General features: G+C 40.8%; 1 protein-coding gene across 3 annotated transcripts in view; it reads left to right on the forward strand.

The window, feature by feature from the left end:
* Positions 1 to 384: 384 nt before the first annotated feature.
* grik2 (glutamate receptor, ionotropic, kainate 2) overlaps positions 385 to 21,900 on the forward strand; it is a 239,825-nt gene continuing 218,309 nt past the window's right edge. For 2 of the 3 annotated variants that reach the window (XR_014200724.1, XM_082150285.1), the window contains exon 1: positions 2,363 to 2,902. Coding sequence is in view for 2 of the 3 variants with exons in the window: in XM_082150285.1 (XP_082006411.1) it covers positions 2,788 to 2,902 (115 nt within the window). In the remaining variant the exon portion in view is untranslated. Of the gene's footprint in view, positions 419 to 2,362; positions 2,903 to 21,900 lie in introns of those variants that run through there. The other variant, XM_082150286.1, reaches the window with a different exon arrangement.

Here is a 21,900-nt window from a genome sequence, read left to right on the forward strand (position 1 = left end):
ACCGCGTCATCTTGAATAATTATTATTTTGAATCAGTTACAATTTGTAAATCACACAGTCACCAAAATGTGTGTATATATACTGTATATATTATATTAAAAAAATATATATATACAAAATCATTTCTTTTGCTGTCTGTCTCCGTCACATACGGCACGCGATTATTGTGAAAGGACAGCTGGATGCATATCGTTTACATCCAGTGTTACCTCGCTTTATAAATGTTTTAAACGCTATATTCCCGTCATATATCGATTAAGAAGATGTATCTGCACCTGAAGCGCAGTGTGTCTTTAAGCGGGACTGTGTTCGTCCGACAGGAGGCGTGTCTCCTCCACAGAGCCGAGCATCTGAACACACACTCACACACACTCACTCACACACACTTCATCAGCCTCAGCTGCTCTCAACACCCGAGGTAAGACATTCACTTCGCCAGCACCACACATCAGCGATGCCTTTAAACTCATATCTAATGTAGACATCTAAAAGACGGAAGAGTTGATCTGATCTAATGCTGCATGTGCGTCTGTTTAACCTCAAATCATTGACTAATCAATAACTGAACTCTTGATGTCCTTGACAAAGAAAAAAGTCTGTGTTTGTGGAGTTATTATACCTTGTTATTTTTTTCGCACTCACCTTAATTGCAAAGAGGGTTTTGATGACTTGTAAGTTATAAAGCATGTTGAGACCCCGGGTACGACAGCGCGATCCTAGTTTAAAATAAATGCACCGCCCCTCACACACACACACACACACACACACACACACACACACACACACACACACACACACACACACACACACACACACACACACACACACACACACACACACACACACACACACACACACACACACACACACACACACACACACACACACACACACACACACACACACACACTGTTGTGAGGTTGAAGGAAGCACCAAGTCATTAATTATGCCAGGAAATAGTGTGTCTCTGCTGTTGATGAGTTTAAGCATTACATGAATTACTTTTTAGGAGCTATCACTTATGCAGAAATTTCATTTCAGATTCAAAATATACACTTATGATCTTCTAAATATTTGAGCAGATACACACATAAGTGACAAAAACAGACCTAAAGTCGATGCATTGCAAACATGATGCTTCATATGAGGCGTCAGAGTGATTAGTTTGCGAATCATCAATATCTGGTGTGAAATGACACGCACTTATCAATATGAAATAATCCACATTTTGTCATATGACCATGGAGATGTTAGAATTACTGCAGAAAAATAAAATCACAAAATACACCTATTATAATGACACGGTGTATTTATATTTTATTGTCAGTCCAACTAATCCAGCCTGTGTACAATACTTGGGCATTTCTTGGAGGAAACATAATCGCAATAGTCCATCTGAAATCATAGAAGAGTGTGTGTTCCGTATAAAGCGAAGTGAATGAAATACAGTGTGTCGCTGTCCGTGGTGCTGAAACACACCAGCTCTCACGAGCTCAGGCTATTCTAGTGCACATCTATAAGCCTAGTTTAAAAGTAGGAGCACTATTGAGGTCTTTTTAATTTAAGCTGTACAGGGTTCGTCCTCGTTATATGCCCTTTCTTGGCTTTAAAGGCCCCAAGAGTTCAAAGAACACCATATATAGCCTGCAGCTGTCTTCTTCGATATATAGATGTGTGTGTGTATGTATGTATGTGTGTGTATACGTGTGTGTGTGTGTGTGTGACTTGAACGACACTTGAACGATATAACAGCTTGTGCGCGCGCGCACACACACATACACAGACTCTCTCTCTCTCTCTCTCTCTCTCTCTCTCTCTCTCTCTCTCTCTCTCAAACAACCACACACGCACACACGCGTATGAATTTACAATACAATAATAGACAGTTTAAAGTAGAATCGTTTTTGTTATATACATTAATATCAAAATAAAATTATAATCACGATGGTTAATTTATTTATCTCCTTTTAAGTATAGGTATTACTCTAATCATTTGACAGGATATCGTATTGTAACATCAGCAATAACTATACGTGCCATAATGAGTTATTTTCCCCCCGAAAACTATTTACCTGTTTTTTTTCACTATTTCCTTTTTTGCATGCAAAGTAATCGCAGTTTAATCGCAGAAATGAAAAATAATGATTAAAAAAAAAAAAGAGATGTGTTGTACACATTTATACGAAAGCACGTGCGATGCAAGGTTAATTTATTTCAATTATTTCTTTAATTCTGAAACTATGTGAAAATACACTATCATTGTGTGAAAAGCACCAGGAGTAAAAAGCTTAAGCACACACTGTGTTTGATCGCATCATCTAGACACGAAAGACCCCGAACAGAGATGTTCGAGCCACGCGCATGAAGCACGCTGAGTGGGAACTGGTGTTGTGAGTGGTCGTGGTCAGCGTTGCGCGCGCGTTGCTCTCGGCTCGACGTCAGTGTGAGTGTGAGTGCAGCAGTGCAGTGGAAGGCATTGCACGCGCTGATCGCGCTCGTCGCTCCCGCTTCTGCCTCGCGCGCGTCAAGCGATCCGCTAACCCAGCTCTCATCACTCACTCCCGTGTCGCTCCGCTCTTTCAGGGCACTCGTACATGGATTTGTCCCGGATTCCCCCTCTCTAACATGGACGCCCGGTCGGAAGGTTGCTCGTTTGCGCAGTGAGACGGACATGCGGAGCATCGCTGATGGAGTGTGTTCTTCAGTCTCAGTGACCATGCCGTGATCACACCGCTGACAACACAACACAAACCAGTGGGAATCTTACGCTCCGTCCTGGGGAATGACATGCAGTTCATGAAGATGTGCTCTCCTCTGGTAACTCATCACAGATGGCTTGGGCTGTTGCTGCTCTTACTGTGTGTGGGATATTCTCACGGGATGCCACATGTGTTAAGATTCGGTAAGAGCCTTTTAAAACACATCACAGTTATCACAGATGCCCTTTTCACTGAAGCTCTCGGTGTTGTTTAAATCATCTAAAGCTTGAATGTCAAATGCAAGATGCCCGTCTCCCTAAAAGAGTTAAAAGTCGTGCATGTTTTTTTCCAAACAGAACTTTTTGAGCCTCCATCACACATGCAAAAGTTGCCTACAGGTTATGACGAACGGAACCCCCCTGTTTCATATCGCATCTTATGCATAAGTTGCACATTCTCTTGTTTCATATTGTCGTTTCTGAGTGTTTTATGAGGAGAAACATCTTGGCTGTGAGGCATTGCAATGACGCATTTTTGTTCTGTTCTTACCTAAAGCACTGCTCAATTCTATTCTATTCTATTCTATTCTATTCTATTCTATTCTTGAGTTCAGTTCTAGAAGTCACACGTTGATCATTTGATACAGTGTATATTCGAGTTTTGGATCGTCACTATCATGATCTCCTATGGTTTTTAATGGTTCTAATTCCTATTTTTAACATCACAGGAAAAGTAAGACATGATTTAGTGTAGGCTTTCACTGCATAGATGTTCTCCTGCATGTTGCTATTAGCAACCGCTTAACTAATGCTTTGAGGAAGGCCATCCAAGCTCAGCATCACCTCCCAGAACTGAGTCACAAGCGCTTTCTTAATAGAGTTGAAGGATTAATGTTCGCTTCAGTCTCATTATGGTCCGCAATGAAAGAGGAAATGTGTAAAAATGTCAGTGAATGCTGTTGCTGTGTGGGATGAGGCCTGTCTGATGTGCTCCTATTCCAGTCTCAATCAATACTATCAAATAATGTCAAATGCCCCTCAGGGATCTCCATGGCACGGCCCAGGGCTTCCTTTAATTATGTGATGTAATAAGCTGTTTTCCTCTCACTCCAGGACATCAGCAGCCACATTTAGCCTTCAAGTCCTGTTTTCATAACTGATTTCCGCAGATGCTGTCTTAAACTGGAACTAATGTAACATAATGGAGAGATTTTCCAAATTTAGTTTATCATTACTGTGCATGGTTTGCAATTAGCAGAATGGGTGAGTTCGCCACAAGGGAATTTTTTGAAGCCTGCAAACAAACGTTCACAGCTTTTTGCGCTTTAATTGTTTAGAATGCTTTTTTCTTCTCATGCACATGATTGTGTAAGAAAGCAGTGTGTGTTTAGCCTATACCTTGTGGTGCTTTAGAGTTGTTGCAAACACATATTCAAACTGCAAAAGGATTTCTAAATAGTGTAAATCTTCCACTTTTTTCCATTAACCAGACATTTAATCGTCATGGTTTTCTTAAAAACAGCAACCGAAATGTTATTTGACAGAGATGCACGGATATGTTACGCTTATTATTGTTCATGCTGGCTTTGTTTCTCAGTATACTCGGTATATTCACTGCTGAACACTCGGCTGTTGAAGGAGGGGAATAATCGTGCGGCAGATTGCATTTCCCGTAGTTCCAGTAGGATATATTCTTGTGTGTGTAAGTGGCATAGGCTTGTGTAACTGCGTTATAATATCATATCCATTTAGGTCTAAAACGGCAGCTTCTTGTTGAATCAGATGAAGGGAGAACTAAACGAGTGCTACTCTCTTTTGCATGTGTCATCACATTCTCCTGCATTAGAAAGCATCTGTGTGTGACAACATCTGGCTCTCGTCCACGTCCCACTGTCCTCTGTGCCTTCAGCTGCCCTTCTCACACTCACACACACACTCTTCACCATTTTGGTACTTTCACATAGGTATTTAAATGTATTGCATTTCAGTTGAACTATATAATTTCTGCAGTATGCATTTTAATGTATATAGGCCTTTTCTGAAATTCAATCAAAAAGATTATTGATATTAATTGTGATATTCGTTTTTCTTTAATTTGGAAACATTGCATATTTGCCTTTGCAATAGCAGAAACAACTCCTGCCATCAGTGAACAAAAGCCATGTTACAAAATAATGTTACGTTGAGAGTAAGATGAGTAATAATGCTTTAGAGATTTTTATTTAATTTGATCAATTTTAAAAAATGGAAAATAACCAAATAAAATGTTCAGCTGACAGCTTTTCATGCAGGCATTTGGATAATGCTAAACAATAGCCAAATAATTATTTAGTAATCACATCATTTCTATTTTATTTGGTAACACTTTATTTTAAGGTGTCTCTGTTACAGTGTAATTATACATTTAAGTATTGAAAAATAATAATGAACTACATGTACTTATGGTTAGAATTAGAATTGGTTTATGGTTAGTTGCATGCAATTATGCACAATTTATAGTAATTGCTATAGTAACTACATGTAACAAGGACACTTTAAAATAAAGTGTTACCCTTTTTGACGTCAGAATTTTTGTCCTGTCGGATTTAGAGGACTATGTACACGATGAAATAAATTGCTCCTTTGAGGAGAAAGAGACACAGAGAGCTGTACTGCCTTTGACAATTAACTCACTCACACTTATTAACAGCGCTGTGCCACAGAGAGAGACGAGAACAACTGGAGCTGATCGGGTTATAACACTACATAAACAAAATCAAAATCAAAAGATGTCTGGTCAAAGACAATACAATACACCGGGGCACACTGTTAATGAGCTCCGCCATTGAATCACAACACACACGTCTTTCTCCCTACGGTTTGAGGAGAGCAAGGCCAGCAGGATTTTTTAAAAATTAACGCGTTTAAGCTCTAAATGTGTTCATGCATTTACTGCAGACAAAATATTTTATAGTATGAGTCAAAATCTGCTAAGGGATAATTAAATGTAACAAATCATGTAAAGATGTATCATGTTTTATTGGAAAATGAAACAACATTTTATTCAACTTTGATAATTGCCTTTAAACAACTGAGAAGATCAACAATATTTGATAAAAATTACCTGTCAAGGACATAATATATATTACATCAGCATCTGAGAGTCAAATCAGGGATGTCAGAATCAGAATGCGTAGTCTATGCATAAAAAATGTCAGTCAAAACCAACACGTTAGAGGATGTTCACTAAGAAGTTTTTCAGTTGGATTGGCTTTTATTCTGTTTAGCTGCAGGGTGAAATGAAGTTCCCTGATCTTTTTGATTCGAGTGAATGAAGGACAAATGTATCTTCACATGCGTTATGTATGTTATCGTCTCTGACAGACAGCATGTTGAAGGCCGCCATTTTCTCCCTCTTCTCGGAAAGCGATGACGTGGTCAAAACATCTGGTAGTTTGAGTTTTTCAGGTAATGTTCAAATGATGTGGATTAAAAAACAGATGAATTGGAAGGTAATAATTCTTTATTTCTTATCCGGCAAGTATTCAGTGAAGTGATTGATGGCCATGAGTGAGTTATGTTGATGTTTTCATCGACTGCCAACTGACAGCCAGCCTAAGTTTTTGACAGACATGAGAAAATGTGTGAGAGGTGAACTATGTTTGATTTTTGGGTAATTATAAAAAATAAAAACAAATTCTAACTGCTTTTTGCATAGTTCATCATACTTATTTTGAGGAATGAACGATTATTTCATGGCTTCGATAATAAATGACATGTAACTCAGAGACTTGAAATATGTTACATTCAGCGGTCGCAAATTTGTTGACTTTTGGAAATCAAGTTCATTTTTGTTTTACCAAAGGAGTTATGATGCACAAATCTGTTTTTATTGTCTCTTATGACAAAAGTCTCTTATTTAAATCCATGAAAATGCAGATCTTGTTGTAAATGCTAGTGAAAAATCACTTTGTTGCATTATTACCTCATTATTACCTGCATCTTCAATTTATCCTCATGATCAAAACAAAAACTTGCATCCGTATCAAGAACTTCGCAAAAGTTTTTTAGTTTCTTTTTGAACAATTATTTAAAATAAGTGATTAGTTATTACGTCATTGCTGATGTTCTTACACTTGTAACACTACAAATATTTACTAGCTTCATTTTCGCAGGACTAACCGCTGTCTCAGTTGTGGACAGAAGGCCAAAACGTAGAGCGAAAGATGTGTTTTTAAATGTGTCCGGATTAGTGTAGAAATCTTAAATATATTAAAGTTGGCAAGTGTTTCCCATCAGTGAGTCAGTATGCCGTCCTTCAGTCGAGCGGACCAGTCATTTGCTCGCATGACCTTCCCTGTACAGGCCTTCTTCATCCAGGACAGACGTGACCTTGAGAGACAAAAGGAGAGCATATCACAGCTATTTATATTTGTTTATATGCTGAGCACAGAGCTTAAAGTTCATATCTCATGTTTCAAGGTCTTTCCTAAAGACATGCGGTGTGTTGTTATATCACTGTCCACTGGAACACGTTGAACCAGTGCAGACCTTTGAAAGTGTGTTTCCATTGTGTTCGCTGACAATTGGCTTCTTCAGCTGCTTAGTAAAACAGACTCTGTGTCAGTCGTTAGAGGAAAAGAATTGTGAATGGAACATAAGTGATGAGTAAGAACAGGTCATTCCCACATTATCTCTATACCGATGAGTCTGCGCTTCATCAGCTTGTTTGGTTATCAGTATTTTTTGCCACTTTCTTGTCTGCCAGGCCTGAGTATAACTATAACACTGTAGTCAACACTGACCTGACTTCAGATGAACAATGAGGGCTTTTTCTTCTTCACAGCCTAATTGAACAATGGTTGCATCAATGAATCATTATTTTCCTGTTGATCACTGTAAAGAAACAATCTGTATTGTATTAAGCGCTATAAAAATAAAGGTTTGACTACCAGGAGTTTGGAGTTGCTCCAGGAATAACACATAATCAGTGTTATAGTTTCTGTCCGGTTCGCTGTATCACAGCCCACATCATTTTCCCTGCTAACAACGACACAGCAGACTGGTGCTAGTCCAGTTCACTTCAGTTAAAGATATCCGTGTGATGTTTTAACCATGTTGAACCTCCCACACAACCTAGTTGGCAGCAAAAACTTGTCAATCCGTGTTTTGGAAGCTACCATTGGACCTTTAAAGCTTTCCACTGCCTCTCTTCTGTCTTGTGCATCGTTTGGAAATCCTATGAATTCATCTGTCATGATGATAACAGCATTTCCCAATCTAGGCTTATTCGAGAAATGTGCCTCTATCTACGTTTTTGCAAAACTCCAAAAATGTAGCAAATTACATACAATTCACTGCAGTTTGCAGCTAAAATGACTGAGAATGACAGGAGAACTCAAAGACTTGTGGAAGCAAGCTAAAACAGCCTGGTTTATTCAGCAAATGTGTGTTTTTTTTAAATCTCACATTTGCTTTTGTTACCAATATTGGTTAGGTTTAGGGTTTCGTGTAGGTGGTACGTTATTTTCAAACGCTATCAAGCATTATTATTTTTCAGTGCCACTCACCGCAATACTAAGGTGAACTCAAAAACAAAGGAGAGCTGGATCCAAATGCAGTGAGTTTAATAATAGAATAAACACAATAACAAATCCAACACAGAGAACAGAGAAACAGGGAACAGAATGAGCTGTGCAAACATAACATCCATGTAAGACAAGACTCGACAAGAAACGGGGCTTAAATACACAAGGGGAAATAGGGAAACAAGACACACCTGGGAACAATCAAAGAACTAATCAACAAGACAACCTACAAAGGACAAAACATAGAAGTTCTGACAAGACCAGGGCAACACAGGCCAGGATCATGACAGTGATTCACGTTCACCTGTTTTTAGCGCCACTCACCTGACATTTCAAGAACGTTCAAGAAGCAACATAATACTACTTTGCAGAAATGTCACAACAGACATGTTTTCCCAATGATCCTGGATTGGCATTTCTTCCCCTGATATGATGCTCACCACTCACAACCACTAAAGTCTAGAGTCCCAGTTAACCCCTTCCCTTGATTCCCATTGTGTCTTCATGCTCTTTCTATTCACCCACAGACAGAAACATAGTGTCGGTCCAGATCCGGCCCACATCTGGTGCATGTTGAATCCAGATGTACCAGATGTGGCCCGGATTGGGGCCGACACTGTTGCTGTCTGGGACTTTTCTTGTCTCTGGGCAGAGCTTGTGTTACTCTGCCTCTGCAAGTTTACTTTCGGTGTCTTTGCAGCCCTTGTGTTCTTACTGTACTTCAATCCTTGTACCATGAGATCTTGACCATGGTGTCACCTCTTGTTTCCACAAATTTGTACTCTCCTCTAGACCTACTGCACAAAAACTTCCTGTACAACATGGACTGATTTTAATTGCTACCATCAACTCATGCAAATCTATTTGACTCAAGTTATTCAAGCAAACCTCTGCTCTGATCTTTCTCTGCATCAGTGATCATAGCCGCACTCAAAGTTTTCCATGCTTCAAGGCAAAACCGTCTTCCATTTAAAATATGCTCAACAAGCACTGATTTCATAGTTGTCAGTTATTATTCTCCCCCAGTAAACCTGGGCAAGCAATGTTGGAGGGATTTCTTTGCAGATTGTGGATTATTCTTATTCTGTAACCACTGATGAACATTAACTTGTGGACATTAACCCTGGAATGCAGCTGCATTTTGAGATGTACATGCTGTTCTTGCACATCTATGTCTATTTTGTATTAGAATTCCAGTGTATACCAAACTACCATCATTAAAACTCCCAACAGCTCCTGCAACCATTCATTCTGCACAAGAACAGCTGCCACAACACGAGCACCTCAACCCCCCCGGAGCTGATACACCACAAATGTGATTTTGTGGAATGGAGTTCCACAAAAATGAGCAGAGTTGTTTACACAATCCCACCAAACAAAATGCTAACCAGTGTTGTAGTCGAGATCATCGACCACATTCCAGGCCGAGACCTGAGTAGGTTAAGTCTTAAAGTGTTAGTTCACCCAATAATGAATATTATCCCATTATTTACTCATCCTCAAGCCAGCCTAGGTGTATGTGACTTTCTTCTTTCAGCCAAACACAATCGGACTCGGAAATAATAACTGAGATTTTGAAGCCCAAAAAAAGCGCATCCTTCCATCATAAAAATAATCCGTATATCATATTGGAACTCGACTCATGTTTAGCTGTTACTGGAAGCCAGTGATTATAGTTTATAAAGTTATAAATATAGATATATTTCTTACAAAAAGCATCCCTTCGCATCAGAAGGCCTTTATTAAACTCCTAGAGCCATATGGATTATTTTTATGATGGATGGATGCACTTTTTTGGGCTTCAAAATCTCAGGTATATCATTCACTCCCATTACAAAGCTGGGAAGAACCAGGATATTTTTAAATATAACTCTGACTGTGTTTGGCTGAAAGAAGAAAGTCATATACACCTAGGATGGTTTGAGGGTGAGTAAATTATGGGATAATTTTCCTTTTGGGGTGAATTAACCCTTTAAGTCAGGTCTCGAGTTCTACGAGATCCCCTAATGTTTAAATGAGGCAGTGCTGGATGCTGTATTCCACCTTAATGGATACCATGTATAACCTTTTCCCACATAATCATAAATGACTGTGGTTGAAATATTGTTTGTAAAACAACACTGCTAACTGTCTAGCTATTCCTTATATGCATGTAAAAAAAACATCTTAATACTTTATATTAGGAGCATTATGAGAAAGCTTAGTTTTCCCAGATTTTCTTTAAGACCATAATGAGTCAGTTTCTAGAATTTGCTCAGTACGAGTAAATCACACACATTAGATGAGATCAGATTAGTTTTATTTTTGAACAATCGGTACATCGATGGACCTGAGGATTGAGATGTGCCACAGGGATATGAAACTGGAGCGGTTGCAATTTGCAGCGACAGTCTCATGGCAGAGCATCACTGCAGGTGTGGAGACGGCCAAGGAAACCGCAGGACGATCAGTCGGATAAATAGAGCTGCGCCATTTGATGGGAACACAAATGAAAGACTGGAAGTGCAGAACATGTGTGAATATGATGAATATTAAAGCTCTTTTAATGGAAGGTTCTGCAGCTCTGTTGGAGGATGGAGGACTGAAAGAGTTAATGCAGATTAAAGCATACTTTTTTTCTTTTTCTTCTTAAGCATACTTTTAAAAAGAGTACTTATTATGGAAATAATTTTAAAACACTTAATTCCATGTTATTAGCATTTAAGCGTATTATAGTTTAAATACGTATTTAATGCAATTACGGTAGTTGGACGTAAAGTAAGGACTCAAGTAAGACTTAAGTATATCTATGTCATTTCATAATTACTTCTATTGTCTTATGGGTAAAACACTGGGAATATCCCGACAAGCATTTATGGTAAACTAAAATATACTCTAAAATTATTTCTTTTTAAACTTAAAAAACAAAACAAAAATGGTGTGGAAATGATTTTCGATCAGAAACTGCTAGTTAATTTCACCGGTAATTATAAAGAATCGACAAGTAGCGTACTGAATTAAACTGAGTAGAAAGACTGAAACAGTATTTTACTTCAATAATTTTTGTTTTATACAACAATATATATTTTTTTCCAGTGTGTTTTAAAGTGTATTTTAAATATATTTGTAAGTACACATTCATAATGATGTACATTCAAATGATACTAACTTATATACTAAATGTAATATTGAATAACATCCTACAGTTCAAATTATAATCAAGTACTCTACACTTGCTTTAGTATGTTAGTCAACACATCGAAAGCACGACAAAAGTTTTTAAAGCATAATGATTTAAAATGTACTTTAAAGATTTGAAGGTCATTACATTTACATTTTACATTTAATCATTTAGCAGACGCTTTTATCGAAAGGTACTTACAAATGAGGAGAGCGATAGAAGCAGTTAAACTAGCAATAGGACAACAGTATGTACTGTAAGTGCTGTGACCCTTCCCAGTTTAGTCTAATGCAGTATATGTAATAAAAAATAAACAGATATAGAGTAGAAGAGAAGAGAAAAGAAAGTGTTAGTATTAATGGATCAAGTGTTGCTGAAAAAGACAAGTGCACATTCAGTACAATTGGATAATTATTAAATAAATCCGTGGTAAATACAGAGAATCCAATATTCAATCTTAAACGAGGAACAGAAAGAATTAGTAAAGACAGAGGAACGGCGGACTCCGGCAGGGAACGCAGCAAGTGCTCGACCGGCTGCTCCTCAGCGGGAGTTGCATTGGAATTGCTTTTAGAAGCAGAGTTGCAGGCGATGAAGCAAATGGTAATTCCATTTCAGTTCACAAGATTCGTTCTCAGCTCGGCTGAGCTGAAGATCTCTATCGCTGGGTAAACATGCTCTGCTCCTGGGTTATGAAGATTCTCACGGCGCATATGGATGAGTGTGAATGTGAGGCTGATCCTGTAAATTTTTATATTTAGAGCATTTTCTAAGCTCAAGGTAATGCTTACGCATATTAACTGGACCACACTGAACAATAACAGTTTTGTGCATACACGATTTGAACCAAAGACACCATTGCTGACCAATAGTGTTGGAGAAATTGATCTTTCCTTATTAAAGAGGACACCATTGCTGGCACTTACTGTACAGAGTGGACTTGCCTTAAAAAGAGACTTTGATATGATATGATATCAGCGTGTTGCTAAGCAAATTGAGCTGAAGTTGGAAATGTAAATCTGTTAAGACCAGGAACACAAAGACAATGCATATCATACTCTTCGTGCTGTGATCGGGGAGATTACATTATTGGAATCCCATTTTTTGCAGTGTTTCCATAATGAATACAAAACTTGAAGTGCATCTTAAAGGATGTTCTTTGTATAAGGAGGGTCAGAGTCACAGGCAGACCCCAGTGTTCCAGAATTCAATCTTGCGTCAATAATTCATCTTGATAAATTTGAATAATCTCACTGTAGGGTATGTACACTCAAGCCCGTGTTCACTACAGAAACATGATTTAAAATCTGCTCCAGAAATCAATATGGATGCAAAGGGCTGGATATCGGAAAGCCGTTCTTTCGCTCTGACTAGGTAGTCTTGGGAATTTCTGCTGATATGCTATAAATCCAATCTGAAATGTCATATTAAATGTGGGATCGGCGTTGAGAATGTTAGCAGCTCTCTGGAGGCACGAGGTGCGTGTCAGTGTGTTTTGAAGCAGCTTTTAGATCGCTTCTTGAAGAAGTTTCAGAAAGTCTTTCGAACTGAGAATTATTATGTTTGGATTAATGAATATTTGGTTATTGACACCAAGCTCTTGTACACCTTGTCTTAGAAGAAAGTTTATATATAGAACCTTTAAGGGATCTGTCAGACACTTCATATATATAAGTTTCAATCATGGAATCGTTTTATGGATGTAGTTTTAAATAATTTAGTTTTAATTTATGAATTAAACATCTCATAAATATACTTTATCACTAGAAATAAAATAAAATAAAATAACCCATTAAACATGAAAGTATTATGCATTTATGTAAGACATTTCTCCATGTATAGAATATTATTAGCTTAAAACTGAGTCAAGAACCATAGGGTTCTATATAGTAAAGTGCGCAATTATTTTCAGGGAAACACACGGCTGAAGTAGTTCCAGGCAGGTCTTGACCGCATTACAGCTCCATATCTCTGTTTCAAATGATTTCAGTTATTTCAAAGGTCTTTACAGCCCACAGAAACAAACATAGATGAACATAGATGAACATAGTCTCTCTCTCTCTCTCTCTCTCTCTCTCTCTCTCTCTCTCATATAACTGCATTAATAAGTGGGTTAGACTGCTATCAGTGGCTTAAGTCCTTGTTACTAGCTCTAAAATGACATTTTGGAATTAGCAATGGAGGTGTGGGATGAAATGTGGAAGAAATTAGTCCAGCACACAAGAGTGTTTTGAGGACAAAAACCAGACAAGTCTTGAGATACATCATCTCAACAATGTTTCATGATTTGGTAACCGTAGTATAAGCAGAATCATTGATTGCTGAAGTATCTTCTGGCTGTTGCATCTAAAGCATCTCATGATGGCATAAAGACATCATTGCTTTTGATGAATATGTTCTTGAAACTAGCAGTACAATTGGTGATCTGGTGTGTTTCCTTGTGGCATGTTACTATGTAGTAACTATGTAGTAACGCAGTCAGATACCTCCTCCTCCTTCAGTTTCCAGGTCAGTGCAAATGAGGTCTGGTTCTGAAAGCGGTCCACAGATCCCCCAGCTGAACACCAGTACCATTTCAGTGCAGAGAAAATCGTTAATCCTTTCTTTGTTTTCATCATTCCCTCCCTCACACTTCCTCACCAGTTATCAATTGATACTGCAAAATCAATAGCCCGTCCAGTACCCTACAGCCCAAACAGAATCATCACATACACCAGCAGATGAGAGCGAATCAGGGAGCTTATTAAACACCAACTCTGCTGGGCAAGGCCCATCCCAGCTGACATTTCCCATCGGGAAACAACAAGAAAGGGAGGGATGAAGTCACAGACGGAGAGGCTAAAAGAGACACTTCAGTTGAACAGCTCAGATTTTGAGATGTTCTCCTCTCACTGGGCTTGTGGGAAACGTAGATCTGACGTAAGCCGTCGGCCTTTGCGCTCCGACTCTCAGGTCACGCTCCGCTGAGAGGAAATTTCACTTGCCGAATGTCGGTAGGTCAAGTGTAGTGTAAGCAATTCCATGAGAGACTCCGGACCATTTCCATCAAACAGGCTTTCGTTTACAAAGGTCATGAGTGTGTGTTCATGTGAGGTTTGCTGTTGTACTTGGTAGGACTTTGTGTGGAAATGGGAAACTCTATTTAGATAAATCGCTGTAAGTGAAACAGTTCAAACTCCAACCCTAACATGAATTAGGCTACTTACTCATTCTCATGTTGTTCTAAACTTCATGTCGTTACTTTTTTTTTTTTTTTACACTAAAGTAGAAATGTTCACACTCCTTATTTCCATACAACCAAAATGGATGGTGATCTGCAATGTCAAGCTTTAGAAAAGGCCAAAAACATGGGCATAAGAAGCACCTTATACATCCTGTGTGCTCTTTTCCAGGTGTTCAGAAGTATTTTTCTAGATTTACGTGATTAGTCATTAACCTCACAGATTATCTATTTCACAAACAACTGGAGATGGCTTTCGCTCTACCTAGTTGCTCCAATCTGATTTTGACAACCTGGAAACAAAAACAGAGTTGGGTTTTCAAAGTAGAGGTCGATATAACAAGTGCTTCTTCTCAAGATGGATTTTCCAGGTTGGTGGGATCAAATCTTTGAAAGATATTCTCCGAACCGATATTGCACCGCACCGAACTAAATATGCAAAAGACAAATGCTTTTGTTGTTACGTCTGTGTAGTGTGTACTCAATTTGAGTAATGTAGCGCAAGTTATCTTTAAATGAATTCAGGTTCACTGGAAAAATGTGCCCCTGGCAGCATTTCTGCAAAATAATATTATGTTGCTTCTTTCACATTTCATGCCCATTTTGATTGAGTCGGTTATCGCAGTGCTTTACCAGGTGAGCTATTGAGCAAGTTTACTGCCTCAGATAAGCCACACATATGGAGCTGGTTATGTGATGCAAACATCAAAATGTATTAGTTTCCAAATCATGCACTGTGATAAAAGTGTTTTGAGGTCATAACATAATATTGTGCAAAGATCTGTGTAAAAATAAGTCTCTATTAATCAATAATCTGCACCTGTAATCCTAATTTGTGTGATAAGGAAAGCATGTTGTTGGTGTTTTACTGTTCATTTCTGCTTGAAACTGCAGTGAATTATATTTATTGGTATGTTTTTTTAAGTATGCCGGTAGAGGCACATTTTTCCAATGAGCCTGTGTGGTTTGAAACCTATGCTTTGAAAACAATATATTTTCAAAATATATTATACTTTTTAATATCAGTCTATCCTTGGGAGTTTAATTATATATGTACATATCTGAACACATGCTTTTGTGCAATGCATGTCTCCACCAGATTCTTGTCAAACCAATTTTACAGTTTTGTCATTAATGCTGTAATCTAGTTTCTCAGGAAGCCCGCAGAGAATGCTATCAGCCTGGGAGAAACTCAATATGGCTCCTCGAGCATTCAGGGTTGGGTTGAGAGAGGAATCACGCATTGAAAGCAGTGCGCTTTCATGTGTGTGCACATTTGTGTGTGTTTGTGTAAGTGTGTTCCTTTACCATAGGACGCCGTGGTTTGATTTCCCCAGATGTCACAGTCAGGCTTCATCAGTCCTTTGTCGGAGAAAGACTTTAGAGGAAGAGTGAGATGTGAGAGAGAGACAGTTAGAGCGAGAGAGAGAGAGAGAGAGAGAGAGAGAGAGAGAGAGAGAGAGAGAGAGAGAGAGAGAAATAAATAAAGGATGTTTCCCCTTAAATTAAACATAATTCTAAAATGCTTGTAGAGACTTTGGGGACTCCTCTCGCTCAGTGCTTTCTCTTCTAGAGAGTGTGCTGTTTAGAAGAGCGTCTCGAGTGTCTCAGATTATGTGTGCGATTGAAAAGTGTTGGGGAATGTAAATAAGTGCTGTATACTTCAGGGAATACAGCGGAGTGAATGTTTGAAAGTCTCAACAGATCTGCAGCACAGTAGGATATAGAGTCAGATTTTACTGCTACGATTGTAACGATTCATCTTCACTGTGATGCAACTGGATTCTGATTCCCTTTACTGTGATTTGGATTCTTTTATGTGTTTTTTTTTTTTTTGCTTTGCTTTTTAAAATCACTTCATAGAGCTAAGCTAAATGTTATAATTGGTTGTTTTCTTAGCTTAAAAGGAATATATGGCAAAAAAAAAAAAAATCAATATTGAGCAATAATGATAAATATGGATAGGCTGCAGGTTGTCCAATGATGAATAAATGTTGTCAGGACTGTGGTGTTATAACACAGGGGAACAATAGAAGTAGCCAATAGATAAATCATGTGTCATGCTAACACATACTGGCGAATAACTGGCTTTATACGGAGGCCCTCTCATGGCGAAATCCAGTCATTTCAATAGGGATCTATGTGAGGGCGAAACAGATTTCAAGGCTCAAGCTGGCCACATGAATTCACACTTCTGTGTGTCGTACTTAATCGTTCAACTAGGTATCAACATTTCTGATAAATTTCGCAGACAAAAAAGGTCCATTGTCCATTGTCAAGTCAAGTGCTGCACTTGACTTGACAATGGACAATGGCCCTTTTTTTCTGCGAAATTTCTCAGAAATTTTGATACCTAGTTCTGGCACGATAAATCTTTGACTCATTTGTTAGCGATCACATCATTATCTACATGTCACAGCTGATTGGTTGCTGTTGCATCAGCGTCAAATGAGCTGTGGCTCAACATTCAAACAAATACATGGGTTTTGCTGGTAGCAGTATACCGCACTTTCAGAGACCCTCCTCCTTCCCCAGCTCCACCTGTATAGATCTGTATGTATGTTACATGTGCAGCAGCAGCAGCATGTCTTACATGGTCACAGCAATGTCTGTGAATGTATCGGCAGGAGAAAGTACTTGCTCTGCAGCAGCAGATGCAGCGTAGCAGATCTATTCCGCCAAGACAAAATACATTAACATTACCATATCCATTACCATGCCAATCTCCATTACCATACCAATCTCCCGAGAGTTGTCATGACAGAACTAATGTTGGGTTTCCCAAATGGGGGTTCGCAAACACCTGGGGGTTCATAAAGGAACTGAAGGGGGTTTGTGATTATATCAAATGTAAAATTCAAATAAATAAACTGCGCGGTAATCTCAATAGAGCTTAGTGCGATTATCAAATCAATTTAACCATTTAGTCTGATGCACTGCATATTTCATAATGAAGCGTACAGTAAATGCATTAAACTCCATCTCTGTATGTGCTGTGAGCAAAAAATCGAATCATTAAATTTACTAAAAACAGTAAATTAAGTTTAGTTCACTATGTATATATATATATATAACAGTGTAATATTTATTTACACATTTACATAATTTCCAGCAGTTTTGTGGATGGAAGTTTACAGTATTTGACCAGTTTTTCGCCAAAGTAAACGCTTAAGGATTTGAAATGTTAAAAGCTTAAGGGTTTGAACAATTGAAAAAATATAAAAATAAAATATTAGTATTGTAACTTGTGGTGTAAAATAAATGTATGATCATAATTATGATAAAATATTGTTTACAGTACAATTATAATTTACAATAGTAATATATATCTTCATTTTTATAATTAGAGTTCAAATATAATAATAATAATACTTATTATTAATATTATTATTAGTTGCCTCTGCTTATTCTGCAGCCTATGCGATTAATGTATTATTTTATATATTCATTTATTTAAATTTTAAATGCATACAGTATATGTAAAACACTTTCAGGAGTGTCCAGTACACAGTCAAATTTATATTTTGTATTATTCTTTAATAATATCTGTGTATCTTGTATATCCAAAACTGGCTAAAGTGTTTATTAGACAAAGGATTAAACTGTGGGAGTGAGATGGAGGTCCATGATAGGGATGAAAACTAGGGCTGTCCCCGACTATGGATTTTCATAGTCGAATCAGAATCGTCATGTCTTGCCTATAGTCGACTAATAGTCGAATCATGTGTATGGGGGTGGGGCTGGGGCTGGGGGCGGGGCTTTAACGTTTCAAAGACGTGATGTACAGAAAAATCACACAAAGATATAGAAGAAAATGTATAAAAACATTTTTGATCAATAAAACTAAGAAATAACATAAATAACTCCAGAAAGGCCACTGTCACGAACTGCTCCAAAACACGAAGGTTAGATCCAAATGCAGCTTTATTGGCTGGGGAAATCCAGAGGCGTAATCCAATGTACAGGCTAGGGTCATACACAGGCAGGCAGTCAAAACAAAGAAAGAAACAAAAACAAACAAACAGGCAGGGACCAGAGGCAAGAGAGTAATCCAGGGAACAGGGCAAGATATAAAAAACTAAGAAACAAGAAAACTAGGGAAACGCTCAGAAATGCAGTGTAACACTTAACAAGACTTCGCGGTGAGTGACTGAATAAACATGGTATAAATAGACTGAGACTAACAGGATGATGTGACACAGGTGAATGCAATCAGTGAATGAGGTACAGGTGAATGTGATCAGTGATGATGAGTCCGAGCAGTGAGTTATGGGAAATGTAGTTTGTGAGTGATAATAGTCTTATGTGGAGTGCCCTCTGGTGGCTCTCAAGGGCACTCCAGCTGGTGACCATTACATAGCCCCCCCTTTAAGGAGCGGATTCCAGACGCTCCTAAAACTGTCCAGGAGGGAGGTGGAGCGGAGGCGGACCCGGGGGCGGGGGCGGGATGGAGGGCCAGGCCCGTGCAGCGGAAGAGGACCTGAAGACTCCGGCAGGGTGGAAGGCCAGGGCGGAGCAGGCTGTGCAGGCGACCAGGGAGGAGCAGGCTGTGCAGGCGACCAGGGCGGAGCAGGCTGTGCAGGCGACCAGGGCGGAGCAGGCTGTGCAGGCGACCAGGGCGGAGCAGGCTGTGCAGGCGACCAGGGCGGAGCAGGCTGTGCAGGCGACCAGGGCGGAGCAGGCTGTGCAGGCGGCCCTTCAGGCGGCCAGGGCGGAGACGACCCTTCAGGCGGCCAGGGCACAGGAACAGACACCGGCTCAGGAACAGGAACAGACACAGGGACAGGAACAGACACAGGGACAGGAACAGGAACAGACACCGGCTCAGGTACAGGAACAGACACCGGCTCAGGAACAGACAGCGTGACAGCGGCCATCTCTGTTGAGGGCTCAGGTTCAGGCATGTCAGCGGCTATCTCTGCAGAGGGCTCAGTCGACGTGGCAGCGGCCATTTTGACCAGAGACACTGGCTCGGTGGCGGCCATCTTGTCTGGAGACACTGGTTTGGCGGCGGCCATCTTGTCCGGAGACACTGGTTCAGCATACGTGACTTGAACAGACTCTGGATCGGCGGCGACCATCTTGTCTGGAGTCACTGGCACGGCGGCGGCCATCTTGTCCGGAGACACTGGCTCGGCAGACGTGACTTGAACAGACACTGGATCGGTGGAGGCCATCTTGTCCGGAGACACTGGCTCGGCGGCGGCCATCTTGTCCGGAGACACTGGCTCGGCGGCGGCCATCTTGTCCGGAGACACTGGCTCGGCGGCGGCCATCTTGTCCGGAGACACAGGCGTGGATTCGGCCATCTTGTCCGAAGACACAGGCGTGGAGTTGGCCATCTTGTCCGAAGACACAGGCGTGGAGTCGGCCATCTTGTCCGAAGACACAGGCGTGGAGTCGGCCATCTTGTCCGAAGACACAGGCGTGGAGTCGGCCATCTTGTCCGAAGACACAGGCGTAGAAAGAGGAAGAGGAACAGATTCAGGCTCAGGCTCAGGATCAGGATCAGGATCAGATTCGGTCTCAGCGGGACGAGACTCTGGACAGGCGGACGTGACGTGGAACTCTGGCTCGGGCTCGGCAGGACTGTCGTGAAGCTCTGGCTCTGGCTCGGCAGGACTGACGTGAAGCTCTGGCTCTGGCTCGGCAGGAACGACGTGAAGCTCTGGCTCTGGCTCGGCAGGACTGACGTGAAGCTCTGGCTCTGGCTCGGCAGGACTGACGTGAAGCTCTGGCTCTGGCTCAGCGTGCTCTGAGCTTGACGGGACCAGCATCAGCGAGGGCTTTGAGCTGGGTAGGACCAGCGGCGAAGAGGACTTTGAGCTGGACAGGACCAGCGATGAAGAGGGCTCTGAGCTGGACGGGACCAGCGGTGAAGGCTCGGTGCTGGACAGGACCAGCGGTGAAGAGGGCTCTGTGCTGGACGGGACCAGCGGTGAAGAGGGCTCTGTGCTGGACGGGACCAGCGGTGAAGAGGGCTCTGGCTTGGCGGGCATGTCGCTTGCTGTCTCAGGTGCGGCGGGCATGACGCTCTCAGTCTCAGGGGCGGCGGGCATGACGCATACTGCCTTGGCTTCGGCAGATTTGGCATGAAGTGCGGGCTCGGCTGGACTGGCGTGAAGTGCGGGCTCGGCTGGACTGGCGTGAAGTGCGGGCTCGGCTGGACTGGCGTGAAGTGCGGGCTCGGCTGGACTGGCGTGAAGTGCAGAAGGTGACATGGCGTGCCACGGAAGGAAGCTCTCCAGACATCTGGAGAGTGCCTCTCTCCAATCCAGACCGGAGAGATCAGGGAGCTCCCTCGGGTCGACCTCCTTAGCCCCCAGCCGGTAACACAACTTAATAGCCTCGTCACCCAGAGAGCAAGAGGTAGCGAGAGGAACAAACCCCCAGGTGTACTGGAACAGATCGAGGCTATCCAGGGCCAAGGCCGCGATCTGTCCAGCGAACTCCCGGCTCATGCTGGGAAGATCAGGCGAGATCCGTACTGCTGGATTTCTGGAGGTCATAGCTGCTGGATCTGGGTGTGGCAAAGTCTTCTGTCACGAACTGCTCCAAGACACGAAGGTTAGATCCAAATGCAGCTTTATTGGCTGGGGAAATCCAGAGGCGTAATCCAATGTACAGGCTAGGGTCATACACAGGCAGGCAGTCAAAACAAAGAAAGAAACAAAAACAAACAAACAGGCAGGGACCAGAGGCAAGAGAGTAATCCAGGGAACAGGGCAAGATATCAAAAACCAAGAAACAAGAAAACTAGGGAAACGCTCAGAAATGCAGTGTAACACTTAACAAGACTTCACGGTGAGTGACTGAATAAACATGGTATAAATAGACTGAGACTAACAGGATGATGTGACACAGGTGAATGCAATCAGTGAATGAGGTACAGGTGAATGTGATCAGTGATAAGTGATGATGAGTCCGAGCAGTGAGTTATGGGAAATGTAGTTTGTGAGTGATAATAGTCTTATGTGGAGTGCCCTCTGGTGGCTCTCAAGGGCACTCCAGCTGGTGACCATTACAGCCACACTGCAGATTTGCATTTCACATGCAAATCAAATTAAATCGGCTAAATTACCTGTGCGAGCAGGCCAGCCTACAGCACAACATCGATGCACCGAAAAAATAAACAATTAATTTACTAAATTAAATTAGAACAGAATATACCTTTCTAATAAATAAAAATACAAAACGAAATAAATCAGAATCAAGTCACAGGATGAGGAGCAAATGTGTGCAAAATGCCTAAAGT

The sequence above is a fragment of the Leuciscus leuciscus genome (genome assembly GCF_965113295.1).
Source record: "Leuciscus leuciscus genome assembly, chromosome: 20".
In the NCBI taxonomy this organism is placed as follows: Eukaryota; Metazoa; Chordata; class Actinopteri; order Cypriniformes; family Leuciscidae; genus Leuciscus; species Leuciscus leuciscus.